The following is a 25,950-nucleotide window of genomic DNA, read 5'->3' as shown; positions in this document are numbered from 1 at the left end:
AAGAGAGAGATTTGAGGGTGTCAGGACTGAGTCTCCATAATAACTCCTGTTGATTTCCAGTTCAAAATGGGACTCTACTCACAGGTCATGTTACTTTTCTTGATGTAAACCCTACAGCTCCACTGCCATACATGTGTCAGTCTCACTGAAGCAGCCGAATGTTAGCTAATAATTAGCAGGAAGTGTTCTCCACTTTTTCATCAGCTTAGAGCTGTGGTTGGAGTTGGGCATCCTCTCTTCTCTAGGGTTTTCAGTTCTGGCTCTGGACTCTGGCAGTGCCAGCCAACCGTCTTCTCTGCTGTTACCCCCAACTCTACTCCTTTCACCTTCTAAATGCCAGTTTATCCTTAGGAAAGAGCTGAGCCTTAGTTCTCTGCCATGTTCAGTTCAGTTCAGTCGCTCAGTCGTGTCCAACTCTTTGCGACCCCATGAATGGCAGCACGCCAGGCCTCCCTGTCCATCACCAACTCCCGGAGTTCACCCAAACTCATGTGTATCGAGTCGGTGATGGCATCCAGCCATCTCATCCTCTGTCGTCCCCTTCTCCTCCTGCCCCCAATCCCTCCCAGCATCAGAGTCTTTTCCAATGAGTCAACTCTTCGCATGAGGTGGCCAAAGTATTGGAGTTTCAGCCTCAGCATCAGTCCTTCCAATGAACACCTAGGACTGCTCTCCTTTAGGATGGACTGGTTGGATCTCCGTGCAGTCCAAGGGACTCTCAAGAGTCTTCTCCAACACCACAGTTCAAAAGTATCAATTCTTTGGCGCTCAGCTTTCTTCACAGTCCAACTCTCACATCCATACATGACTACTGGAAAAACCATAGCTTTGACTAGATGGACCTTTGTTGGCAAAGTAATATCTCTGCTTTTGAATATGCTATCTAGGTTGGTCATAACTTTCCTTCCAAGGAGTAAGCATCTTTTAATTTTATGGCTGCAATCACCATCTGCAGTAATTTTGGAGCCCCCAAAATTAAGTCTGACACTGTTTCCACTGTTTCCCCATCTATTTCCCATGAAGTGATGGGACCGGATGCCATGATCTTAGTTTTCTGAATGTTGAGCTTTAAGCCAACTTTTTCACTCTCCTCTTTCACTTTCATCAAGAGGCTTTTTAGTTCCTCTTCACTTTCTGCCATAAGGGTGGTGTCATCTGCATATCTGAAGTTATTGATATTTCTCCTGGCAATCTTAGGGATGTCCTTTAAGCTTATACTGTTGTCAGAGATACAAATAAACCAAACCCTGAGAAGATTCTGGCAGAAGAGTTCTTCTCAGAGAAGAGCTACTGGGGTGTCTGCTAATAGGGCTTGGCCCTTCTCTGTCTGGGTACCTGGATCCCCTTACCTTAGAGACACTGATGGAAGAGGAAGGGATGACATAAACGGCTGCTTCACTGATCACGTGAACTGACTGATTAGCTCAGGTCGGGTGACAGAGCCTACTCACTCCCCACTCACTGCCTTCCGTGTGCCTGGGCAGCGTGGCCTCATTTCTTTCCTGCAGTGTTTCTTAACCTATTTTGCACCATAAGGGTACGTATCCACGAGGAAGAAAAGGCAATTACTCTGTAAGTTTTGTGGAAGGTTAATAGACATTTCTGAATTTTATTGTTCTAGGAAATCAAGCAAAAATAGCTTGAGAGTGACAGTTTATCATCCCCCGGCATCAGCATCCTTGTTCACCTTTCTCCTCTACTTTTCCTCAGCATCTCTCCCAGATCCATGAAAACCACTTTATGCTTCAGGTGTAATTCTGCCCCCTAGGTACTAGGACTAAGTCGGTCACCTTGATTTGAATAATCGCTTACCGGTACAGAGATTTGCATCAGTGACATAGTGATGATAGATGATTAGATAAATAACTCTAGTGACCAAGATCTCACTTAGGAAGGAATGTTGATCAGTGATTCCTCTTCCAGCCTCTGTCCATTCAAGATGGAATTTATTCTCCCTAAACTCTTAGTAACAAAGGTCCGTCTAGTCAAAGCTATCGTCTTTCCAGTAGTCATGTATGGATGTGAGAGCTGGACTATAAAGAAAGCTGAGAATAGAAGAATTGATGCTTTTGAACTGTGGTGTTGGAGAAGACTCTTGAGAGTCCCTTGGACTGCAAGGAGATCCAACCAGTCCATCTTAAAGGAAATCAGTCCTCAATATTCATTGCAAGGACTGATGCTGAAGCTGAAGCTCTAATACTTTGACACCTGATGTGAAGAACTGACTCATTTGAAAAGATCCTGATGATGCGAAAGATTGAAGGTGGGAGGAGAAGAGGACGACAGAGGATGAGATGGTTGGATGGCATCACCGACTCAATGGACATGAGTTTGAGTTGGTGATGGACGGGGAAGTCTGGCATGCTGCAGTCAATGGGGTCACAAAGAGTGGGACATGACTGAGCGACTGAACTGAACTGAAACTCTTTGTGGTTCGAACCCTACTTCTTTAATCTTAAAATACTCTGAAAATGCCTTGCCGTCCTAGAGATTTTGATGATGGTTTCTCAGGCTTTACTAACAGCATCACAGGTTACTATCACCTTCTGTTCTCTGAAATATTTTTAGAGAAGAGTACTTTTGTCAGCAGTTCATGGCTCTTGTCAGGAACCCCACTTTCTCTGCACCCCCATTTGGGAGGTGGTTCTTGCTTACACCGGTGTAGCCCTAAGCTGGGCCTGCCTCCTGCCACCTCTGCTTTGCAAACCAACCTTGATTCCTCACTGTGTCACTCCGAAGCCCCAGGCCAGCAGCCCCTCTTCTTGTGCTTACTTGGCTGTCACAGCATGAAACATCTTAGAACCTCACTGGAGAATCTGGGAAGAGTGTGAGCTAGAAAGGGGACTTTCTGATCATTTGGGGTAACTGCCAGTCCCATCAGCAGGCAGGTGGAGGGGTCACTAGGACACTCTTGGGGAACCAGGAGTTCTCCAAGGTGACTTCGTAACGTTCCAAGTCTGGGCACAAACTCTAAATATGGTGGGCCTAGCAGAAAGAATGTTTCTTAAAGGAGCTTCCCTGTCTGTAGACTGCTAAGAATCGAACCACTGCCAACGAGAACATGTCTCCAGCCTCGAGGTCTCTTGGTGATGTTCTGGTGCTGGTCCTGTCTCAGGACATTTTTCTTTCATGTTTGGTCCTTTATATTATACTCACTTTAGCAGCTCCATTCTTTGGTCACCTGTCCCTTCAAAGGAAATATGTCTCAAATCACCTGCTTTCAACACTGTGTACCCTACCATCCCTCCTAACTGTTCCCAGCTGCTTCCTGACTTGGGTCTAGTTCGGAGGTTCTCCAACCTTTATCACATATTTTCTCTTATTTCCTCTTTATCTCTCTTCCATTCTATGTATTCCACTAAAAATGGATGATTGAGAACCTGCTGTTTGCTCAGCATTAGGAATTAAAATGAAAATATTTTAATTAAAAGCACAAAGGATATATTTTTTTTCTAGTTATCTAACATATTAAAGATCTTTTAATCCTGTGATGGAGTCACATTTTCTACTCATTTCATTTAATAGTTTACCTTATTCCAGTTTTTAGACTCATTAACTCTGGTGCCTATCGACCTATGATAGTGAGTTAGGGCACACACGGTTGCTGCTTGAAGGAGTTGTAGTCACTCAAACACACACACTATTATGTCCGATGTGTGCTTATTCCGATTTTCATGTTCTCATTCAGCTCTGTATTCACAGAGCTTAGCAGAGCACCAGACACAAAGCAGTGCCTTAATGATGTTTATTACATGAGTAAAAAGACAATAAGGCTGATACAGAATAAATTGTGGACCTTTTGAGATTTAAAAGTAACTGGATTTTGGTTCAAAATAATTTTTAATTTTATATATGACACGTCCACTTAAAAAAAATGCTTTAAATGGTTTTAATATGCTTTGCATTAAAAATAAATTTTAAAAATTCAGTGAGGTTTTTTTTTTTTTTCCCCCCAGTGAGGTTTTTAGGAAGCCTAAACTTTAAGAGTTGGAAATGAGAAAATCTTCCTTGTTTTCAATGCTGATTTATGCCCACAAGATCATTTAAAACTAGTGTCTGTCTATTCTCTTCTGAGTGATGGGAACTAGCGTTTAGCTCCACGTGGTATATCTGTATCCAGGGTCTGGGTGTCAGAGTTGCTCTTCTGGTTTAACGCTTGGTCTGCTACCCACTAACCCTACCACTTAGTCATTTCTCCCATGTTTCTGCTTCCTCATCCCTTAGCTCATCAAACAGGCATGATAATTTAGCAAACCCCATAGAACTGGTGGGAGGAGTAAGCAAAGCAATATTAGTAAGGGGCTTCAACGAGGACCGGGCGCCTAACAAGAGGGTGGCAAGTCAAAACAGATCTGGAAATGCGGCTGATAACGGCACCTGCCTCAGATGCCGGTCGACAGCCGTGGAGGGTAAATGAGACTTTTGTAAACTCTTAACAGCTCCTTGGGTATCTGGTGAGCACTCAGTACATTTTTATTATTATTTTTGATAAGGAAGGCCTATAAAGATAGCATATCTTCAAAGGTTTTAACCATCACACATGAAACCAGAGAACAGCTGAGTGACGCACTCTACGACGTGGCATGGGTTGTGAATAAACTCGGACTTCAGAGAGAAAGCAGCATGCTGTGTGCCCCAGGATGTGAAGGGGGGCTCGTGGCCAGAGGCCGGGGCAGTCTTCTAGGCTAGGGAGCCGGGGTCGGCCGTCGGGGGCTGTGGGGGTAGATGGAAGTTAGCAGGCTGGCTCGTGCTGTTGAGGCCCCGCAAAGCCTGTGATTGTGCTGGGTTGTGCAGCTGGTAGTGGGAAGCCCGCCCCGTGGGCACCCCAGGGAGAGGGCCTCCTGCCCCCTGAAAACACACTTCCCTGGGCTGTCTGCTTAGGGAAGAAGTTACCCTCCCCTAAATTCTCTCACCAGCTATTTCATCCCCACTTGTCTAGAGCCTTAACTCTCTGTTGTTTTTGGAATCGAGTAAGTTGTCATTGAACAAAAAACAGTGATAATGGGCTGGATCCTGTTAGTGATTCAAAGTCACCGAAATGCTCTCGGTATATGAGTTCTTTTTGAGTTGCCAGGCTTGGTATAAAAAGAGGCATCTCAAGTGTCTAACGGAAATACAGTTTATTCTCAGGTTACTAAAACTCAGTTGAGCTTTCAAAGGCTTAGGATATGATGGACTAGTTCTCAAGTCTTTTTCAGCCTGTGATCTTGATGTTTTTCGATATCAGCTTTCGAACAAACAGTGAGTCAAGGATGTTCACTCTGGTTATCAGTGATCTTCACTTATCTATACACATGGACAAAAGGGTCACAGTCATAAGAGTGTGTTGCACTGGCTGTTGAATTTGCTGTCTCAAATGGAAATCTTACATATGAAACTTTACAAACACCATATACATGTAAGCAAGAGATTATCCCCAGAAAAGTTAAGAAATTCCTCTCCAAAAAGCTATAGTAGTTTTAAAGCGTGAATAAAAGGAAGAGAGAGAGAAAATCGACAACGTAGTGTAGCCGAACTCAATAAATGCTAATAATAGCATATTGGGCTTCCCTGGTGACTCTGCACCAAAGCATTTGCCTGCAATGCAGGAGACCATCTATAATGCAGGAAACATGGGTTTGACCCCCAGGTTGGGAAGATCCCTTGGAGGAGGGCATAGCAACCCACTCCAGTACTCTTGCCTGGAGAATCCCATGGACAGAGGAGCCTGGCAGGCTATAGTCCATGGAGTCACAAAGAGTCAGACATGACTGAGTGACTAACCCACCACTCCAATAGCATATTAGAATGATATTTAGGAAAGATTTCATATAATTTATGTAAGACTGTTTATACTAATAGACCTTCTTCTTTTGGCCCTCAGAAGATTAGAAACAGTTGTGAGGAATATATTTTTGTTAAGTTATTTGACTTTGGAGATGACATTAATTAACCCTCTGATACCATTCAAGAAATTCTGACAACTCATGGGCCAATTTCTGTATAAATGAGATGTGTGGGAAGGTAGTATTTACTAAGCCGTGATGTGGGTCAACTAAGTTATATTAACTCATTTAAACCATACTACATTCCTATGTGGTTGGTATTATCTCAATTTTATAAATAAGGAAAGAAAGGCTCAAAGAGTAAGTATAAGTGAGTTAGTTTCCCAAATTCTCTGACCCAGGAGGTTCAAACCCTCTCAACACCTCTTAATATTTTCTGTTTGTAATAATTTCTTGTCTCTTCTCTAATCCCAGAATGGTTGTGGGCTTTCAAATTGGTTCAACTCTAATTCTTTAACCCACATCCAAAATACGAAAACTGAATTTAAGTCAAATTCACTACTTTCAAAGAATCATCCAACATCTCATAACATTTCATAAAATATGGAATATATTTTGTGATCAAGTCACTTTGGGGAACACAGAACTTGAAACCACAATGCTACCAGATTTCTTCAGTATAGGACTTCTTTGGGTCCTTAATAAAATACTAATGTGAACTCCGAATCTCTAAGGAGAACCTATACAGACATTGCTTCTCAAGTTGCTTGCTTATTCACATATTTATTCATCCTTTTATTTTGTTAGAATACTGCAAGGGATGAATTTTTTCTGAAACTATCCTTTTTCTTTTTTTTTTTTTAATTTCTTTTTAATTGGAGGATAATTGCTTTACAATATTGTGTTGGTTTCTGCCCTCTATCAACATGTATCAGTCATAGGTACATGTATGTCCCTTCCCTCTTAAACTTCCCTCCCACCTCCCAGCCCATCCCACCCCTCCAGGTTGTCACAGAGCACCAGATTTGAGCTCACTGTGTCATACAGCAAATTCCCACTGGTTAATCTAGTTTTACACATGGTAATGTAAATGTGAAACTATCCTTCTCAGTAGCACGTCACTTTGCCTCTTTGCACCTACATTTTCTATTCTCCAAATGGAACTCAAGACAGTCCGAAAGTCCCTTTAGCTTTAAAAATTCTATGATAAAGCCTCTCTCCCGACCACCCAAAGTCTAGGCATTTGTGCTACCAAGTGAGCTTCCTAAGGATAGAATGAGATTTGTTGAAAACCACTCCATTCATTCATTCATGGAATATTTATGGATTGCCAACCACTGCGACAGGTTTGGAGGACAAAAAGACAAGATACAAATAACATGAAAGACACTGTCTTCAGGATGAGGGCATGATATGATACACATAGAGGAAGACAGCATGATACAGTTCAGGAAGCGGACAGTAGCAATATGCGTGGATAATACAGACTCACGTGAACTGATGACGGCAAAATGGCTCAGTAAGAGAACAGAAATACTCCTGGATAATAAAGAAGGGATGGGTCAGTCTTCCATGAAGACACACCAGGCAGAGGGGACACAGGAGCAAACAAAGCATAGAGTTTGAAGCAGCGTAACACATGCCGTGATCTACAAGAGCGTGACAATTGCTAGAACGTAGAGTTCAAGGCAGGGGAGCATACAGATGTATGGAGCAGGCAGGGACCACTGTGGAGGGCCTTCCTTGTCAGATGCTTGAACTTGGTCTTGCGATGGAGAGCCAGTGGAGGACTTGGAACAGAGATGTGACATTTTAGGCAACTGGGTGGCAAAAAGATGCAAAGAGAGAAGAGAGGTAGGGAGACCAGTTAGGAGACGCCTGCAAATGTCCAAGGAGTAGATAGTGAGCACCTGAATCAGGAGACTGACAAGAGGGAAGCAGAAACAGTTCATATTTTGTACAACCTGCTCAGCCTGATGGATCAGAGGAAGAGGGGGAAGAAGGTGGACCACCTTTGGTGTGGATGATGGATACGTGGTGTCTATACAAGAGGAGAAGAATCACGTGATGTGATCAGTTCTGGACCTGCTTGGTGTCTGGCCTCTCTACGATATTTGTAGATATCTTAAAATCGGTGACATTCTACCAGAACCTTTTTCTGTGCATCAAACACAAACATATTTCATTTTGAGTAGAGGATTCACATGGAAGGAGGATTCCACATTGCCAATATTTGAATTAGGTTGTTGGGATGTTGCAAATAAATGGCAAATTTATCTTTACTATAAATGTAATTACTAGTCAAAATTAGAATAAGTTCATTTTAATTTTATTTAAGGGATTTCCCTGGCAGTCCAGTGGTTAAGACTCTGTACTTCCAATGCCAGGGTATTGGTTCGAGCCCTGGCTGGAAAGCTAAGATCACACAGGACTTGTGGCCAAAAAACCAAAACAAACAAAAAAAGAAACAGAAGGAACATTATAACAAATTCAATAAAGACAAAAAAAATGGTCCACATAAAAAAGTCTTTACAAATCTTATTTAACTAGGGAATCACGAGACATACAACAGATAATGTTTATACTTGTGAATTTAAGTCTAGTTTTTTTTTGTTGAAAGAAGATCAACATGGAGAAGGAAATGGCAACCCACTCCAGTATTCTTGCCTGGAAAAGTCCATGGACAGAGGAGCCTGGCAGGCTGCAGTCCATGGGGTTACATGACTGAGCATGTGTGCATGAGGGTGGAGGGTCACGGGTTGGTAGCAATAAACTGGTAGAACTAAAAAAAAAAAAGATCAACAAATGACCATCAGTTTAAATGGTTTGTTTTTTTTTTATCAGTATTCCAAAATATAATTTTAAATATTTTTTAAACCAAATCATTGAAATCAGTATCAGTGAACTAAGGAGATTATAAATCTACTCTGAACTTAAACTATGCCAGGCATTCAAAGCTCTGTTTTACCTCAAACTGGAGGAACTAACTCCTCACTTTTCCCTGTTGTCCAGATGAACTGAAACATTTTCTGAGTGGCTCTTACTATTTTCTGAATGCACAATTTTTTATTTTTATTGTTTTTGGCAGCTTGTGGGATCTTAGCTCCCAGACCAGGGATCAAACCCAGGCCCCCAGGCAGTGAAAGCTGAGTCCTAACCACTCGACCACCAGGTAATCCCCTGAATGCCTGATTTAAAGCAGACTCTGGAAGGCTCTTTCTGTGGGCTTAGTAATATGGTCTGTATAAGAACTGACTTCAGTGTCCTTCCCTGGAAGCGGCTTAACCATGAATCGGAGCTCAAATATTATGGTCTGTATAAGAACTGACTTCAGTGTCCTTCCCTGGAAGCGGCTTAACCATGAATCGGAGCTCAAATATTATGGTCTGTATAAGAACTGACTTCAGTGTCCTTCCCTGGAAGCGGCTTAACCATGAATCGGGGCTCAAATATGATTTTTGCAGTTCTATCAGCAGTTTTAGACTTCCTGGAAGAAAGTTATAGGGATTTTAAGAGGCTGAGGAGAAAGAGGAAAGTCAACGAAAAAAGTCTCTTACCAGGTTCTTGCTGTATTTTGTGGTTGTTTTTAAACCAGGTTATCTGAGGCTCTGGGACACCATTAGCATGACAATCTAGAGTCGTCGAACTGCTGATGGCTACCGTGAGGTCACTGAGGTTTCGCAGGAGGTAGGGTGCTTCCTGATCTAGTGGATAAAGAAAGGGAATTGTTATTACTTGTAGGACTCATTCTTTCATTACATATGCATATCGACACTGTGAAAATAGAAAAGCAGCAAAACTCAACTGTAAGTGTTCATTCATATTTTGTTCCCTCCATTTTTCCTCTGTGGTTAGCCTACCGCCTCCTCTTAAGTTACTGCAATAAACCGAAATCTGTTAGAACACCGAGGAAAATCAAGAACTCAGTTCTGTATTTTTAGATTTCAGCATCAAGGTTTTTGCCTGGCCAGCTAGTTTCCTTCCTTTCTTTGAGAGAAGCTTTTTTTCTAAAATTTACAGATTTTTGCATGATATTTTAGGAACTAAAAAGGAAACAGACATGATTTTGGATATGGCTGGTAATGAATTTTTACATAGATGCAGGGAGGTACAGTGATGAGCTAACCGAATTTTGATTTTTTGTGTTTTATTCACACGATAGTGATAAGCTAATCTAACTTTGCATTTTTGCATCTTACTAACACGGGAGGGCATGCTTGTGTCTCTCAGCAGTCAGTAACCTAAACTGTGAGGTAGCAGACCAAACAGGAGAATTTCTTGAACTTTGAAAACTTTTTATTAGGAGTGTTTCCTTCCTCCAATCCCTTCCCCAATGCAAACGACCAGAGGATTAATTCAAGAGACAGAGGCACAGATGCGTAGTTTTTGTACTATATAATAGCACAAATAATGTATTTTATATTACTTTCTCTTAAAACATACAAATATGATACAATACAATTTATTTTAATAAAATGCCAACCAATATAGTACAACAAAATGAATTTAATACATTAGGAGGCAATACATCACGACACTAAAATCCCACACAGAAACAGCAGTACCCCAAGGCCCCATGAGTACAGCGTCTCTATTTTAATGGAGTCAGTCCTGCTGATGTGTATACATTCTAGTTGGACAGGTGCTGGATTGGTAAGTCAAGCTTGCAAGATAGAAGGATAAAATTGGCTCCTATAATCTTTCCCACTCTCTCAAACCATCCTCCCCACCACTCGTTGCCCATCTGGGAAGATAAATCAAAAGAGTTCTGGCATCACTCACACATTCTGTGTGACTGGTTTCTGAGCTGACTCTGCCCATTTCTGATGTCCTCCTCTCACTGAACTAACACTGTGAAAGCAGCTTGTATGTGTGTGCGCTTAGTCGCTCAGTCATGTCCGACCCTCTGCAACCCTATGGACTGTAGCCTGCCAGGCTCCTCTGTCCACGGAATTCTCCAGGCTAGAATACTGGAGTGGGTTGCCATGCCCTCCTCCAGGGGATCTTCCCGACCCAGGGATTTGAAGGTCTCCCGAATTGTAGGCAGATTCCTTACTGTCTGAGCCACCAGAGAAGCCCAAGAATACTGGAGTAGGTAGCCTATCCCTTCTCCAGCGGATCTTCCTGACCCACCACGTTCTGAGAGATAACACCTTGCAATGAATGGCTTTGATTCCATGTCCCTGCAGGACTCTGCTGAGTCCCCACTCCTTTCTGTTTTTATTCCTGCAGGGAGACTCTCTGTATGAGCATTCGTTAGAGCAGTTGAGAAACCTCAGGTTAAAAAGTATGTTACTATATGACTCTGATAACATGTTGACATAGCATGACGTGGCAGGGTGGCTGTCTGTTAGAAGAAACAGATTTCTCATTCAGTTTGGATTTCCATAGCTTATCATTAGTCTTTTCTCATTTTATACAAAATGAAATCTGAAGGCAAAAAGAACTGAAGGAGTGCTAATGTATCGACTCTTCAAATAGAGTGTGAAATGCATAACAGCAACCATCCTTTGACCTGTTTTAGTGTAGTTCCCCTAGTCTGCTGTGCAGACTCATTTTAATATTTCTGGGTTTACATTCTGTCTGCTCTGTCAAGTACCTTTTCCTAACTGAAAACGCAGCCATGTATCAAACTCTTCCACTTTGATAACTTTTACATGCTCGATCATTACAATTTTGACATTTTTACAGTCAGGACCCCAGACATATCAGTGAAACATGACAAGATAATAAAGAACAGCATCATATTACTATTTCACATATTTTACAGCCAAGTGTGACACATCTCTGACACCCAGAACAGACCCAGTTCACTGGGTTACACTTGTAGTGGCTCCCTCTAGCACATTTACTATTTCCCAGGCACTAAATATGAAAAAGTAATCCATCATTGCCCATAGGTCTTATTATAAAAAGGAAGCCTGAATACACGGCCCGTCACACCCAGCTTATTTTCATGGCTACAAACTGGAACCATCAACAGCACAGACAGCATTTGGCTTCCCTGACAGGTGTGTTTGAAAACAATGCTTATATGAAAGAGAACATTTTAACATAAACGTCACGCACAGCTCCCCAAAGCCCTCTTTCAACTACACGAACATCAGACGAGAAGTAGCACAAGGACTGAAGAATGAACAGAGGAATGTCAGTTAAATACAGAGTTCATATCAACATGTCTGAAACATACAGTATGAGGATTTTTTCCTCTGTACCCATGTTTGAAAAAAAAAAGTTCTCCTAGGTGCAAAGTCTCATTTTTGGCAAGTTTCTAAATGGCCTAAATCAACCAAGGAATCTTTTTTTTTTTTAATCAATTCCCACTTTACAGTCATCTACTTCAGCATTTTTAAATAGAGAAAAGGTACATTGCACCCATATTTTTAAACCTGAGTTATTTGATGGAAATAGATAGCTGCTTTCCAAAATTTAATGAAAGGGAGAAGATCCCTTCAAATGGAGAAAACCAGGATGAAAAGAATATTTCTGCTGGTTATCAGTAGTCAAAGATAGCACCCCACCAGGTCCTTTTCCTTCTCAGCATCTGTGCCCCAGAGATCTGCTGGGTCCCATAAATAAGTGGTTTCTCTTCTCCATCTGGAAATGGGCCTGAGGAACCAGCCTCACACCCTCTACCCCATCTCAGTCATTCTCCATAGCAGGCTCCTTGTTCTTTCTTGTTCTCCTCCCCTACCCTTATGCCACACCCAGAAGACAAATGGACAAAAGTCAAAACCCACCCAATCGTATTTTTTCTTTTTGAAACTCCCTGGAAGGATTCATTACTCTAAGGGATTCTTGACATCATCCTTTGTAAAATACTATGTCCTTCCCCTACTCGGGAAATGATCGCTTCTGCATGTCCAATTCACCTTGTTTTTTCATTTGCTTTTTCAGCTTTATTAAAAAAAAAACAAAAACTGAGCGCCCGCCCTCCCCCAAGTCCTACGGCATTAAGGCACTCTTTTCCTGGAGGAACACACTGACTTATAATGAACAATTCGCCAGGCTAAAGAGCCATAGGTACAATTTCCAGATACAATTGATTATTCTTTTCCTTTGGGCTGACAACTTCCAGGTTGCTAATTGTTTTCAAAGCATTTGGGGCTCTATGAAAGTGGCAATCTGGGGAAAAGCTATTGTTTACTCCTTCACATCTGACAAAAGCAATTCCCACGTGAAAGACAAGTTTAGCCGTGGGACAGAGCCTGCTACCTAAAGGAGGAAACAGTCTGGTGAGTTCCCAAGCCTCGGGAGCTGTCATGCTGACACCTCCCACTTACTACCCAGTCCAGCCACCGCTGCTCTCAGCCTTGGCTATTTTGGTCATTAGAATTTGCTTTCCAGTAGTTCAGGCAAGTCACAGGCAATGATCAATCATAAATGAAAACAGAACAATGCATATGAAATTGGTGAAAAAGTCACTTTCCCCTCAAATGCAAGCTGAAAACAAGAGATTACAAATCTCTCTGGATTAGAAAATGGGATACATTTTAAAATGACTCTTTGAGTCCTGCTTCTGTAAGTTTGCCATTAATCCCCAGGGGAAAAAAAACCCTATTAACATTTGCATATCAGGGAAGTGGACTTTTTTTTTTTGATGGACAAATTTGAGATTGACGTTTAAGAAAATGCATTAAACCTCTGGTCACAATAGCCTTTATTTCCTTGATAAATTGATTATGGTACACCGTTGAATGGCATCCATTGAACAGGGTGAAGTTCTTTAACCAGGAACAAGAATATTGAAAACGAAGGTGTGATCCACTTTTTGTTCAGGTGCTGTCAATGGCTATGCGGTCCACTCAGGGGCAGTGAGGAGGCAGCCCACTGGACTAGTTGACTAGCTACTGGGATCACAGGAGAGAACTGGGCTTGGCCTGAGTGGACTTTTGTAATTCACACTGTCATAAAGCTTCAAGACCTCTGAATTATCCCAACACCTTGCACCTTTGGGGCCCATCTTAGACGCTCCAGTTTAAAATTAATGTGCTTAACATATAAAAAAAAAGCATCTTCAAATAAATAAGCATTATAACTTGCTATCATCCAGGTGCTATTTACAAATCAAAGAGCAGAGGCAATAGCAGGAAATAAAATCCGGCAGAGGTCCGACAGAGTCTCCAGTTCAAGTGTCCCTAGTTCTGGGCTGGCCAGTGAACCAATCCATGTCCATCTTTGGTAGACACCAGCATCTGTTTAAATTATTCAGGTTGGCAGCTTGGAAACATGAACATAAAAAGGGGCGGGCATTAAAGTGGAAGGAAAGGGTCAGTCCCCAGTTGTCGTTTATCAGGCAGGAGAAGACAGCAAAGAGCAAAACGCAACAGAACCTCCAAATCCAAACGTGCACTGGGTCGGCCCCAGAGAGCGGACCCCTTTGGCCCAAACGGGGCACCCCAAGCTGGGGGCCCCAGGCGGGCTCATTGTTACTCCTATCATCGCCAAACTCATTTTGGGAGGAGCTTCTCCTCTGAGCCGGAAAATGAGCAACAGTGACAATAAATCAAGATGATATGAGACAACTGTTACTTGGTAATGAGTCCTTTAATGTTTTACATTATTTTGTGCGGTACAATCATTCCTCGTGCTTTTAAATTTGGAGATCCGAGAGAAAACAGCCTTTTTGTTGCAGTGCTCACCTCTAATGATCACTTCTTTCTTCTGGAGGATTTCTTCCCCTGTGTATATGTTCCTAGCTCGGCAGGCATAGGTGCCCGAGTCTTCCAGGGAGGCGTTCTTGATGACGAGGTTGAACGTCATGGAGTGCTCTTTCGTGACAGGTGTCTTTTGCTTGCTGATGCTCTGTTGCGTGGTCTGGTTGTTCACTGTCCGCAGCAAAATCCAGGTAATGTCTTTGTACAAAAACTTGCTCACTGTGCAAGACAGCTTCAGGTCCTCTCCTTCCGCAGGCATTTTATCCAAGGTCACATGAAATCCATGGGGCACATCTGGAAAATAAGAACAAAGGACTTGAGTTCATCAGAAAATCAGTGTCTCAACCTGAGACCGTATCCCATCACAAGATAGTCAAGGATCTTAAGAACTGTCCCTGCACAAATGGTCTCAGCATCAGCATTACAAGGATGGTATTTATCTTTTCTTTTTTTTAAGGGAACTGATTGGATGTGGCAGGTAGGAACCAACTCAATTTGCTCCATCAAAGTGAGGCAGGAAATGCAAAATAGGATGTTCTTAGGAGGGTATGTTTATTTACCAAACATTGCTCGGTGGAATGCTTTATTATAACTTGGGATGATAACCCATTGCTCTATCATGTACAGAACTCCTCCTGGCAAATGGGGAAGATAGTGAAGGGATCTAAGAGGAGTTTGTGCTAGAAAAGAAACCACAGGTAAATTTGATAGGCAAATTTACTTAACCAAGTTGTGAAGGAGACAGGAAGTCCCAGGCTGGAGCTAGGAGACTCCAGTCAACACTTTAATTCTACACTTTGGACTGACAGCATCCTTCCCTAGCTGCTGGCCCATCATTCCTCTACTCTTTGCTGGTACTGAGGGGCCAAAGGGAGCCAGCTATCCTGCTCAGGTACCCATTTATGGTGATTGTTCTACTTAACTTAGGGGCTTCCCTGATAGCTCAGTTGGTAAAGAATCCACCTGCAATGCAGAAGACCCTGGTTTGATTCCTGGGTCGGGAAGATCCACTGGAGAAGGGATAGACTACCCACTCCAGTATTCTTGGGCTTCCCTGATGGCTCAGCTAGTAAAGAATCTCCCTGCAATGTGGGAGACCTGGATTTGATCCCTGCATTGGGAAGATCCCCTGGAGAAGGGAAAGGCTACCCACTCCAATATTCTGGCCTGGAGAATTGCATGGACTGTATAGTCCATGGGGTCACAAAGAGTCTGACATGACTGAGCAACTTTCACTTCACTTTGGTCATCACTTCACTTCTACTTAAAATAAAAGAGCAAGAGTTCTTCTGAAAATGCGGACAACTAATTTGGGAAAGTTGCCAGAGTGCACAGAGTTGGGGGAGGATGGTTTCTAAATCAGATTTGCTCTCAAAAACATATTAAGGGACTTCTTTGGCTTCCCCAGTGGCTCAGACTGCCTGCAACACAAGGGGATGCGTGTTCGATCCCTGGGACAGGAAGATCCCCTGGAGAAGGGAATGGCAACCCACTCCAGTGTTCTTGCCTGGAGAATCCCATGGACAGAGGAACCTCACGAGCTTCAGCCCATGGGGTTGCAAAGAGTCGGGCACGAATGAGCAATTAACACACACACTGGTGGTCCAGTGGTTAAGACTCTGCACTTCCACTGCAGGGGGCATGGGCTGGATCCCTAGTAGGAGAGCTAAGATCCTGCATGCCAAGGTGTGGTCAAAAAAAAAAAAAAAGTCTTGAACCAAATACACAGACAATATATCCACTTAAAAAAAGAAAACAACATTACACAGTTTCCTAAAGGGACTACATCATTAAAAGGCATTTCTCCAATGTGGATTCCCAGCGAACCTTCATTTCCATCCTCTTGTCCCCTCTAACCACACCTCACAGCTTCCCTCCTCAGCTTTCTTAACCTGGACCATCATTTGGCATCTATGCTGACAGTTCCTTCATCTCCTTTTGGACCATCTCACCAGACAACTTTAGAAAATCCTTGGTTCCTGGCCCTGAACTGGCCTGCTCTCAAAACCTTTCCATTGCTTGTGACTAGCAGCATATCTGCACTTGAGCAAAGAATTGTCGCCAACATTTCACAAAGAACTTTGAAGATGAAAAGCACTATGTTATGCTATTATTATTATTATCCTTTGCACACAAAGCTATAAAGAAACCTTTAAACCTTAAGGGGACAATAGTCCAAAATTAGATATCATATCAACTCTTTCCTAAATCTCACTTTGCTTGTTTTTCTGATTTTTCTGGGCTTTGGCTTTATTATAAAGTGTCACGACTGAAGAAATGCCAAAGTATTCATCTGAAACCTGGGAGCCAGGGTGGGGGTAGCAGTGGTTTATGAAGCCATCAATGAAGGGAGAGAGAGGAGGCACCATGGGTTTGTCTGCTTTTAAAATTAAAAAACCTAAGAATTTGCCAGAAGAGGCAGAAGCAGCTGACAGTCCTTTTTTTTTTTTTTTTTTTTTTTAACCATAACAATAAGGTATCAGAAATAGCCCCTCGAATTCAGCATCTTTTTATATTTGGGACACTTTCCCAGCATGAGGAGTAAACCGTCAGCCATCAACTTTTACACATATACTAGGGCAGAAGTCTCATGCCCTGGTTGCGATCCACTCATTTCTCAAAAGACAGCGGGCGTCCATTTACCAAGCCTCATCCTTGTGGTTAGGACCCAAGAGGGCCGAAGTAACACCATTGAGATCATGTCGAGAGTTTCTATTTACTTTAGTGATTTGAAACTTCCTGTGGAAATAGCTCACAGGTTTCCTGATGGAAGATTTTGTTTATCTTTGCCAAGCACCACCAGGAATCTCAAAATAAAATGCATTTAGTGACATTGGGAAGCCAGGGAGATAAGGCCGGGCTGTTCCTGTTTGAGCCTCAGTAATTGCTAACACACCCACAGTCATGCTGAGTGCCAGCAAAACAGCAAAAACACACACAGAGGAAGAGAAAAGCACCAAGGCAGTTTTCAGGTCTGTTTCTCAGGAGAGAGACCCTGTTGAGAAGCTGGTTTGGTTTATGTTGTCAGACAGCGCTTAGAAATGATCTATTTCTCAGGACAGCCCCTCTGCTGTTCTTTTTTGACACATGGGAGATGGTAAATAAGATGTCCTAAACTAGTTAATGAATCCAGAGGGATTTCTCCCCTTAATTCATGTCAATTTTTTTTTTCAGCCTGAGTACAAAAACAGACCTAAGAAAGCAGGTCTGCCTTCTGACTCTCAAAGTGAAAACAAGCAATCTTCCCACACTTAAGGATCTGTAGTGGAATCAGTCCAGTCAGCAGCAGAACCAACTCATACTCACGCATCTGACGCGTGATCACATCCACGGCGTCTTAGGAGGTGGCGTGGAGAAAACTCACCCTCGCTCATAACAGACATTCTACCCAGGGTTAGATGATAGAGGACTGTATTTACAAAGGTACACGCTTGGGGCTGGCCATTTCGACTTGATTGGATCAAACCAATGAATGACGTTCATGACAAGAGACAAGTATAGAAGTTAGAAGGATGAAAGGTGTCTTCTCCTTTTGCAGGTGGCAATAAAGAAGACTTGACTTCAACTGGAGAACAGAAATAGCATTCTCTAGATAATGAGTGGTGACTAGAAAGTTCTGCTTGTTTTAATTAGATACTATGGTGTTTTTTGTTTATAGAGTGCTGAAAGGTTCTGATTTTATTTTTAATTGGGGCATGGTTGCTTTGCAGTATTGTGTTTCTGCTGTACAACGAAGTGAATCAGCTATAGGTATACATATATCCCCTCCCTCTTGGACCTCCTTCCCAACCCCTCCCCCATCTCATCCCTCTGCTGCTGCTGCTGCTGCTGCTGCTGCTGCTGCTGCTGCTGCTGCTAAGTCGCTTCAGTCGTGTCCGACTCTGTGCGACCCCATAGACGGCAGCCCACCAGACTGCCCCATCCCTGGGACTCTCCAGGCAAGAACACTGGAGTGAATGGCAAAAATGTGGAGAAGCCATGAAGGATGTTAATGGCCACAGAACCAGTTTTCATTAGTTTGGAAGGCAACTCTGTTGTTGTATTTTAAGGAGGGGCCAACCTTGATTGAAATGAGGATCTGTAAAGATCCAGATCTAGGTCTTTTGATTTCAAGCAGTTAAATTTTAGACAGCTTTTTTAAAGCATGAGCTGCACTAGGTAAATATAAACATTGGACAAATATGCACTCATTTTTCAGGAAATAGTCATGGAAGGTGCAACATTCCTAAGAATATTTAGTCTCATCTCTAGGCTTTCCTCATAGCTCAGTCGGTAAAGAATATGCCTGCAATGCAGGAGACCCGGGTTTGATCCCTGGGTTGGGAAGATCCCCTGGAGAAGGAAATGGCAACCCACTCCAGTATTCTTGCCCGGAAAATCCCATGGACAGAGGAGCCTGGTGGGCTACAGACCATGGGGTTGCAGGAGTTGACGACTTAGCAACTAAACCACGCAGTGAGACTAAATCTCATGACAGAGATTTGAGTAAGAGAGAATTGTTTTAGAAATAGTGAACATCAGTAATGTACAATTACCAGTCAAAACTATAACTTTTCAAAACTGGGAGCAAAGAATTTAGGAGAATGATATGCCAAACAATGGGGACTTGATCAGAATGAATTTGTGCTCAGTTTTAAGATTAAAGCTCTTAAACTTGTAGAGGAAAGACATCGTGAGCTTTCAGTCAGGTATATTGGAATAGAATCCCCATCGATCCTTTCCATGGATAAGCCTTGGGATCTAGAAAAGGTTTCAAGTGCTCCATGGTTATAAAGTGGATCACGTGGTAGGGAGAAGGTGAAGGGTGAGTTCTGTCTGGGTTCAGGAGGGGGTCCGCTCTGTCAGCTGGGGTCCTTTCAGCAGCAGTGCCGGGCACAGATGTAAGCTGGAGCCATGGAGAACTCAGGGGGATGTGTGGGCTAGATGTTGATGCTGGATGTTGAGCACGGATGAACCTTCCCTGGGGACACTGATCAATGAGGGAATGAGAGGAGCTCCTCTCGGTCAGGGCATCCTCTCCCAGTACTGCCTGTGGACCCAGGCAGAGGGCTCTCTGTTCTGAATCTACCCTTCCCCACAATGGAGGGGCCAAGTGGGGTCCTGGAATTCCCTGGAAGATGATCCCAAGGCTGCTTTCAGACGGTCTCAGGCCTCCTCCCCTTCCTGACATCAGACTGCTGAGCGGTCTGCACACTTGGGGGGCTCAGAGAGACTGTATGGGGGAGGCAAAACAGAGTTTGGAGGTGTGGCTGGGGAGACCATCCCCAGGGTCCACGGCCCCTTGCGGTGGGGACAGAGCCAAGTAATGCTGGCTGGCTCCTCCTGCGCCTCCAGCACTACCACACGCCCCTCCTAGCAGACCTGGAATTCTCGATTTGCACCTGACTTTCAGGTCATCATGAAAGTATATTTGTCCACCAGAGGCTAAAATATATCTACCAGCTTATTTGCATGATTTAGAACTTGCAAGTGGTTAGATGTATAGTTTGTGGGCCTCTTTGTCGGTCCTCTTGCCTTGATTCTGAAGATGCCAAGGCCAGAATGTTCTCTTCTTTCGACTGATTCAAATTCTAGGCCCCTCAGGATGCCCCCTTAGGTCCAGGATCACCCCAAGTTCTGCTTCCTTCTCAGGGGCTTGGAGCAACCCTGTACAATACAGGACCACCTGTGGCTTCCAAGCCTTGAAAATGTGGCCAGTGGGACTGGACTGAATTCATTCGATTTTATTTCAATTCCAATTTTAAAAACCAAAGCAGTGTAATATTTTAAAAAATACTGAAGACATGTTAAAATGATAGATTTGGGATCTGTTGGGTTTAATAAAATGCACTTTTTTCTTTTTACTTCAAAAAATGGTTACTAGAAAATGTGAAATCACACATGTGACTTTTATATTTCTGTTGGTAGCACTGACTTACCATTGGTAAATTCATTGGTCATGTTAATTCTGCTCATTCATCTTTTATAAAAAAGAATTTAATGTCTTTATTTTTGGCTGTGCTGGGTCTTTGCTGCTGGTCGGACTCTTCTCTAGTTTCAGCGAGCGGGGGCTGCTTCAGAGTTGCGGTGCAACCTCGCTGTGGTGCTTCTCTCGTGGAACACAGACTCGAGGGCACGTGGGGGTCAGCAGTTGCGGCCCCTGGGCTCTAGAGCGCAGGTTCTGTAGTTGTGGTGCATGGGCTTACTTGCCCCATGACACATGGAATCTTCCCAGATCCGGGATCGAACCTGTGCCCCTGCATTGGTCGGTGAATTCTTTACCACTGGGCCACCAGGGAAGCCCTGCTCATTCCTTTTGATACCAGAATACAGACAACATTTCTTCTTTGTGTCTGTGGTGTTCAGCCTGTCTTCCTAATAAGACAGGGCCTCCTTGCTGTCCCTTGGAGTGCTCAACACAGAGCTGACCTGTACTGTTTAACAGCTGCTGCTCATTAAACTTGAACAAACGTATTGAATATTCAGCACAGAAAAGGAATGGGTCGATCTTTTGTACTCTAAATCACAGAGATAGTGGCCGTGGACTTGGAGCCCACGTGGACAGAGTCGTGTCTGACTCTGCAACCCCATGGACTGTAGCCCACCAGGCTCCTCTTGTCTATGGAATTTTCCAGGCAAGAATCCTGGAGTGGGTTGCCGTTTCCTCCTCCAGATGGGTTAGCTTGTTTCTCCCGAAATAAAAAGGACAATACAAACCTTTGAGCTTCATTAGTTCAGATCATCTGAGATTGCTTTGAGAATCAGTATGTGCAAAACAGCTATCCGAATCCTCTAAATAAAGGCCTTTCCCTACTTGGAATGAATGCAAAGATGATTTTGTCTCCATTTCTGCAATACTGACTGGATAGGGACTGGCTTAGTTTTCAGAGGCTCTGCTGGGTGCCTCTCCACCTCTCTAAATCCCACTTGCTCATCTAGAAAACACGGGGTTATCATACCAAATAGCCCCAAGGGTCTCTTCTGGCTCTGACAGCCTGTGGGAACCCACCAAGGGATGTCTCCCATGGCACCGTTTTGTTGGCTAACTTGCCTGACGGCTCCCTGTGCTCCGGTAGCACCTACTTTTCATGAAATCGGACCTACCTACCTATTTCTTTCAGGAGAACTCAAAGTAATGGCAGCAGCCTGCCCCAGATAGCGTGAAGTTTCCAGGGAACTGGCCAACTGCCCAGGCTTCCTCAGAAAACTGGGGGAGCGTGGAGCCAGGCAATTGTTTTATACTTTGGGCTGCTGACTTCCTTCCTGTGCCATGCTGGGGCACAGGGAGTGCTACTTGTGTGTCTTGCAAGTTTGAAGATTTGCAGACGCCATCATATTTCAAGTTAAAAATTCTGAAATGCTACTGAAAAATAGCACACGAATAACCTTCAGCCAAGCTCAGTTTCAGATGTCTTTGGGAGAGCCTCATTTCTCAAAAAGTTGAAATTCCGTTGTGAGATGTTTGCTGTATAGCAGAAATTAACACAGTATTGCAAATCAATGATCCTTCAGTTTAAAAAATGCTGTGAAACAATTCACCTCTTGGGTGACAAAAATGTCATCGCACATAGCGTAAATGGTTTCCTTGACTTTTCCTGCACCACTGCTGTGTGCCAGGCCCTGTGCTGGGGACTGTGGGATGTTCAAAAATGAACATGACAAGGGACTTCCCTGGGAATCCAGTGGTTAAGACTCTGTACTTTCAATACAGGGGGTGAGGGTTTGATCCCCAGTCAGGGAACTAAGATCCCATATGCCTCACAGCCAAAAAACCAAAATTTAAAACAACAGAAGCAATATTGTAACAAATTCAATGAAGACGTAAAAAAAAAAAGTCCACGTTAAAAAAAAAAAAAGATAAGATCCCAGATTCACAATCCAGCCTGGGAAGATGTCCACAAATAGCTCTAAAAGAGAATTCAGGGAAGTAACTCTTCAAGAGACCCAACGATGTTGTAGAAGACGATTCCTGAGAGCAAGGATGAAGGTACTCAAGAGTTGAACAATTCTATGGAATTTTTTTTTAAATAAAAATCACTCAAGTACATTAAAAGCAGACAAGGTTAGAAGAGAGACTGAGGTCACTGGGCTGTCTTCCTAAGTGCAGGGCGTGTGTCTTACCTGTGATGTAAAAGTTCATGTTTCTTTCCACAGTCCCGACTTTATTGGTAGCCATGCAAGTGTAGATTCCAGAAATTCTAGCGTCAGCCACAACCAAGGTACTAGACGTCTGCAAAAGGAGAGGCAGTTTTAGCGACGGGACAGAGAACCCTCGGACACCCCCGAGATGCTTCTGAGGGGCACGTGATTCGGCCACCCCGTGGCCTCGACACAAATGGGACTGCACGCGTGCTGGTTACCAGGATCTCTGCAGCCCAGAAAGGGTGGAAAAACAACAGGAAAACAGGTCCTCAGGAGACCGGGGGCTATGACATCCGACTTGTATGAGGGCTTCAGGCTTATTTACCTCGCGCTGCTGGCCTAACAATTACAGACCTGAAGCCCATATGCGGCACGGCACGTCCTACCCTAAGAGGTGGTCAGCGCCACGCTGGCCAGAGGGGAGCCTGGCCCGTCTCTTTTGTCTGGATGACTTGTGATCACGAACACGGCTTGCTAACAGGAGCCTTCCTCACACGGGAGTGCTAAGTGAGCAAGGACAGAGGAGAAAGTCTGGCTGAACCACTGCTTTTCTGGAACGTGGTGTTGCAGCCCCGATGCCCCAGGAGGAAGAGTGGACGCTTCCTAAGACCCTTGCATGTGTTTGTAAATTATTGGGTTGGCCAGAAAGTTCATTTGGGTTTTTCCTGATGGTATGGAAAACCCAAATGAAATTTTTGGCCAACCCAATACTTAATTTCTCAGTCTGTTCATTCCTATTCTAGAAAATGAAGATATAAGTGATGAATGCATACCACAGTATCATTTCACTGATTTTAGCGCTGCTGTTTGGTGAGTGCGCCCCTAAAGAAACACGAGTCAAAAGTGGGTAGACTTGAAAGCACTTTCCAAACTGTGACGTCACAAAAAGTCATGCCTCAAAAAAAAAGTAGTGAAACACCAGCTTACATGGCTTAAGGATTTGCACTGCTGTCTTCAGGATAAAAATTAGTAGTATTAAATGCATTATTGAGAATTTAAAAATTTAACCCGACCTTGCAAAAAAGTAATGCATACTATACGTGAAACAATGAGACAGCTAGTAAGGTTTTCATATTTAAAATTACAAAAAAGTTTGATCCAGTTGCTTATTGATCACTGCAGCCTATCTCTAGGGCACAAAGGTCTGGTCACAGGCTCTGACATTGTAGACAGAGCTGGTGCTTTCAGACTAATGGGGTGTCCTGGCTGGAGTAAAATGATCCAGTCATTCACAGGCTAAAGGGATATAAAGGCTGAACTGTGACAGTAGACTTTTTATTCTAATAATTAAAATAAAATATTATTGGAGTATAATTGCCTTATAATGCTGTGTTAGTTTCTGCTGTACAGCAAAGTGAATTGACATTGGGCTTTCTAAGATGGTCACACAAAGTCTACAAAGGGTCTTAACAATTTTATAAGTTGTTCAGTCACATAGTAGGCATTTTACCCGTGTTCTCATATTCCTTCCAATAAAGTATGTCTATCTTTCATCTACAGGTCAGGAAGACTAAAAACTCTTTTCCTCGTTTTTTTTAGCCAGCAAGTCTATTGCTCCAAATCCCTTGCAATTGTCACTGTGGCACAGTCAATATTTCATGATGATTTCATCGTCTGTCTGTTGGATCTGTTTAATTACATCTATTCATATGTCCTCTGTGTATTGCTGAGATTCTGGGAAATGAAAATGTTTGCAATTTGTGGCATGTTCATCAATTTAGCATATGTGTATATATGTGTTAAGTCACTCAGCCATGTCCAACTCTGCAACCTTATAGACTGCAGTCTGCCAGGCTCCTCTGTCTGTGGGATTCTGCAGGCGAGAATACTGGAGTAGGTTGCCATGCGCTCCTCCAGGGGATCTTCCTGATAACTGATTATTTAAGGCACTGCCCAAATGTTGTAAGGGAGACAGAGGGGAAAAAGAACATGACCCTTATTCTTAACTTGAAGGACTACTTGAAGGTAATAGAGAAGAATGTCCCTACTTGAAGATCAAGTATATATATTATACTATTCTCTCTTTCATAGAGAAACACTCGCATGAAGGCAAATAACCAGTGGAGAGAGAATGAGAGCTCAAATGTCTCTTTCTCTATTTGATTATCATTCTAAGAGGTGGGACATAAAATTCTGGATAGCGATTTCTTTATAGTTGTTGCACCCACCACTTCAGAGTCACAGAGGAAAAAGCAGCTGGAAGAGGAGCTTGTAGATGACAGGTAGAAGGACCAGAGAGAGCACTGAGTAAGAGTCTGATTGCCGTAATCTTCTTAGGAGACGCGCTCACGTGCTTGGGGCAGAGGCAGATGAAGAATAGGCTCAGAGCCCTCACAGCCCCTCTGCTGTTTGTCTCTAGGCCCAAGCACAGCCTTCCTGGTGAAGTTAGGGCTCCAGTGTTGATCCGAATGAGCCTCAATACAATCTTGTTTGGATTCTCAAATGTATTGCTGGTCCATAAATAAGTGAACACCTCATTGCTGTTTGGCTGGAAGCTTTGAAATTATAAACAGCGATTACCTGAATCTGAGAGTTGCATTTGGGTTTCTATTAAAATTACTCTGATTTCTCTGAACTCAGGCCAGCTGAGAACCTGGGGTACATGGCAAGGGCATGTCAGTTCAGATGTGTGCACCTGCCCTGTTTAAGGCCTGGGTGGGAACCTGGGATAGCTGTGGCTATTTTACAAGACTCCCAGTAGCTCAGAACTTCTGTATAACCAGAGCGTAAAACTGAGGTCCATAGATGGGAAATGAATGAATTCAGGTCACACCAAGTACCCTGGAGATAAGGGGTCCATTTGAGCCTCTCATTTTGCCTAAATAACCTCTTCCAAAACAGACTCCTCACCCACAGTCAAGCCTGTCCCAGAACTCACCTCTCCCAAGTGCCTATGAAAATTGATCTAGAAAATGACATCGATGGAGTTTACATTATTTCTTTGTTTCTGGGTAGCTTTATGTAGCCCTTGCTGTGTGCCAGACAGTGTGGGAGGCATTTATCTTATTTAACCCTCCCTGTAGCTCAAGGACATGGGTGTATTACCTGATCTATAGAAGGGGCAACTGAGCTTACAGAGGTTAAGCGATTTGCTCAAGTTATGCCCAGGTTTGTCAGACTCCAGTGCCTAAGCTCTTAATCTACACAAAACCGCTTCCTGGACTAAAACTCTTTAAATTTCACAGCACAGATCTGGTGGTAGAGTTGTCTACTCTTTGAATTGGGTTTCCCCTGGAAAATACCTCCTTTAATAAGCAAATATGGGTCCCTACAAGCTCAACTGGAGAAGGCAATGGCACCCCACTCCAGTACTTTTGCCTGGAAAATCCCATGGACGGAGGAGCCTGGTAGGCTGCAGTCCATGGGGTCGCTAGAGTCGGACACGACTGAGCGACTTCACTTTCACT

General features: G+C 43.3%; 1 protein-coding gene across 5 annotated transcripts in view; it reads right to left on the bottom strand.

Annotated features, from left to right (window-relative positions):
* The window catches only part of FLT1 (fms related receptor tyrosine kinase 1), a 205,688-nt gene that overhangs the window by 73,507 nt on the left and 106,231 nt on the right, over positions 1–25,950 (bottom strand). For 3 of the 5 annotated variants that reach the window (XM_086329568.1, XM_086329567.1, XM_086329571.1), the window contains 3 exons: positions 22,523–22,631; positions 14,408–14,716; positions 9,323–9,469 (listed from right to left, as the gene is read on the bottom strand). In XM_086329568.1, coding sequence (XP_086185694.1) covers positions 9,323–9,469; positions 14,408–14,716; positions 22,523–22,631 — 565 coding nt within the window. Of the gene's footprint in view, positions 1–4,450; positions 4,714–8,374; positions 8,548–9,322; positions 9,470–14,407; positions 14,717–22,522; positions 22,632–25,950 lie in introns of those variants that run through there. The other 2 variants (XM_086329569.1, XM_086329570.1) reach the window with 2 other exon arrangements.

Source organism: Bos grunniens, chromosome 12 (assembly GCF_055505025.1).
Source record: "Bos grunniens cultivar Pamir isolate PY7600 chromosome 12, Bosgru_T2T1.0, whole genome shotgun sequence".
NCBI lineage: Eukaryota > Metazoa > Chordata > Mammalia > Artiodactyla > Bovidae > Bos > Bos grunniens.
This window is presented reverse-complemented; position numbering and strand designations above follow the sequence as displayed.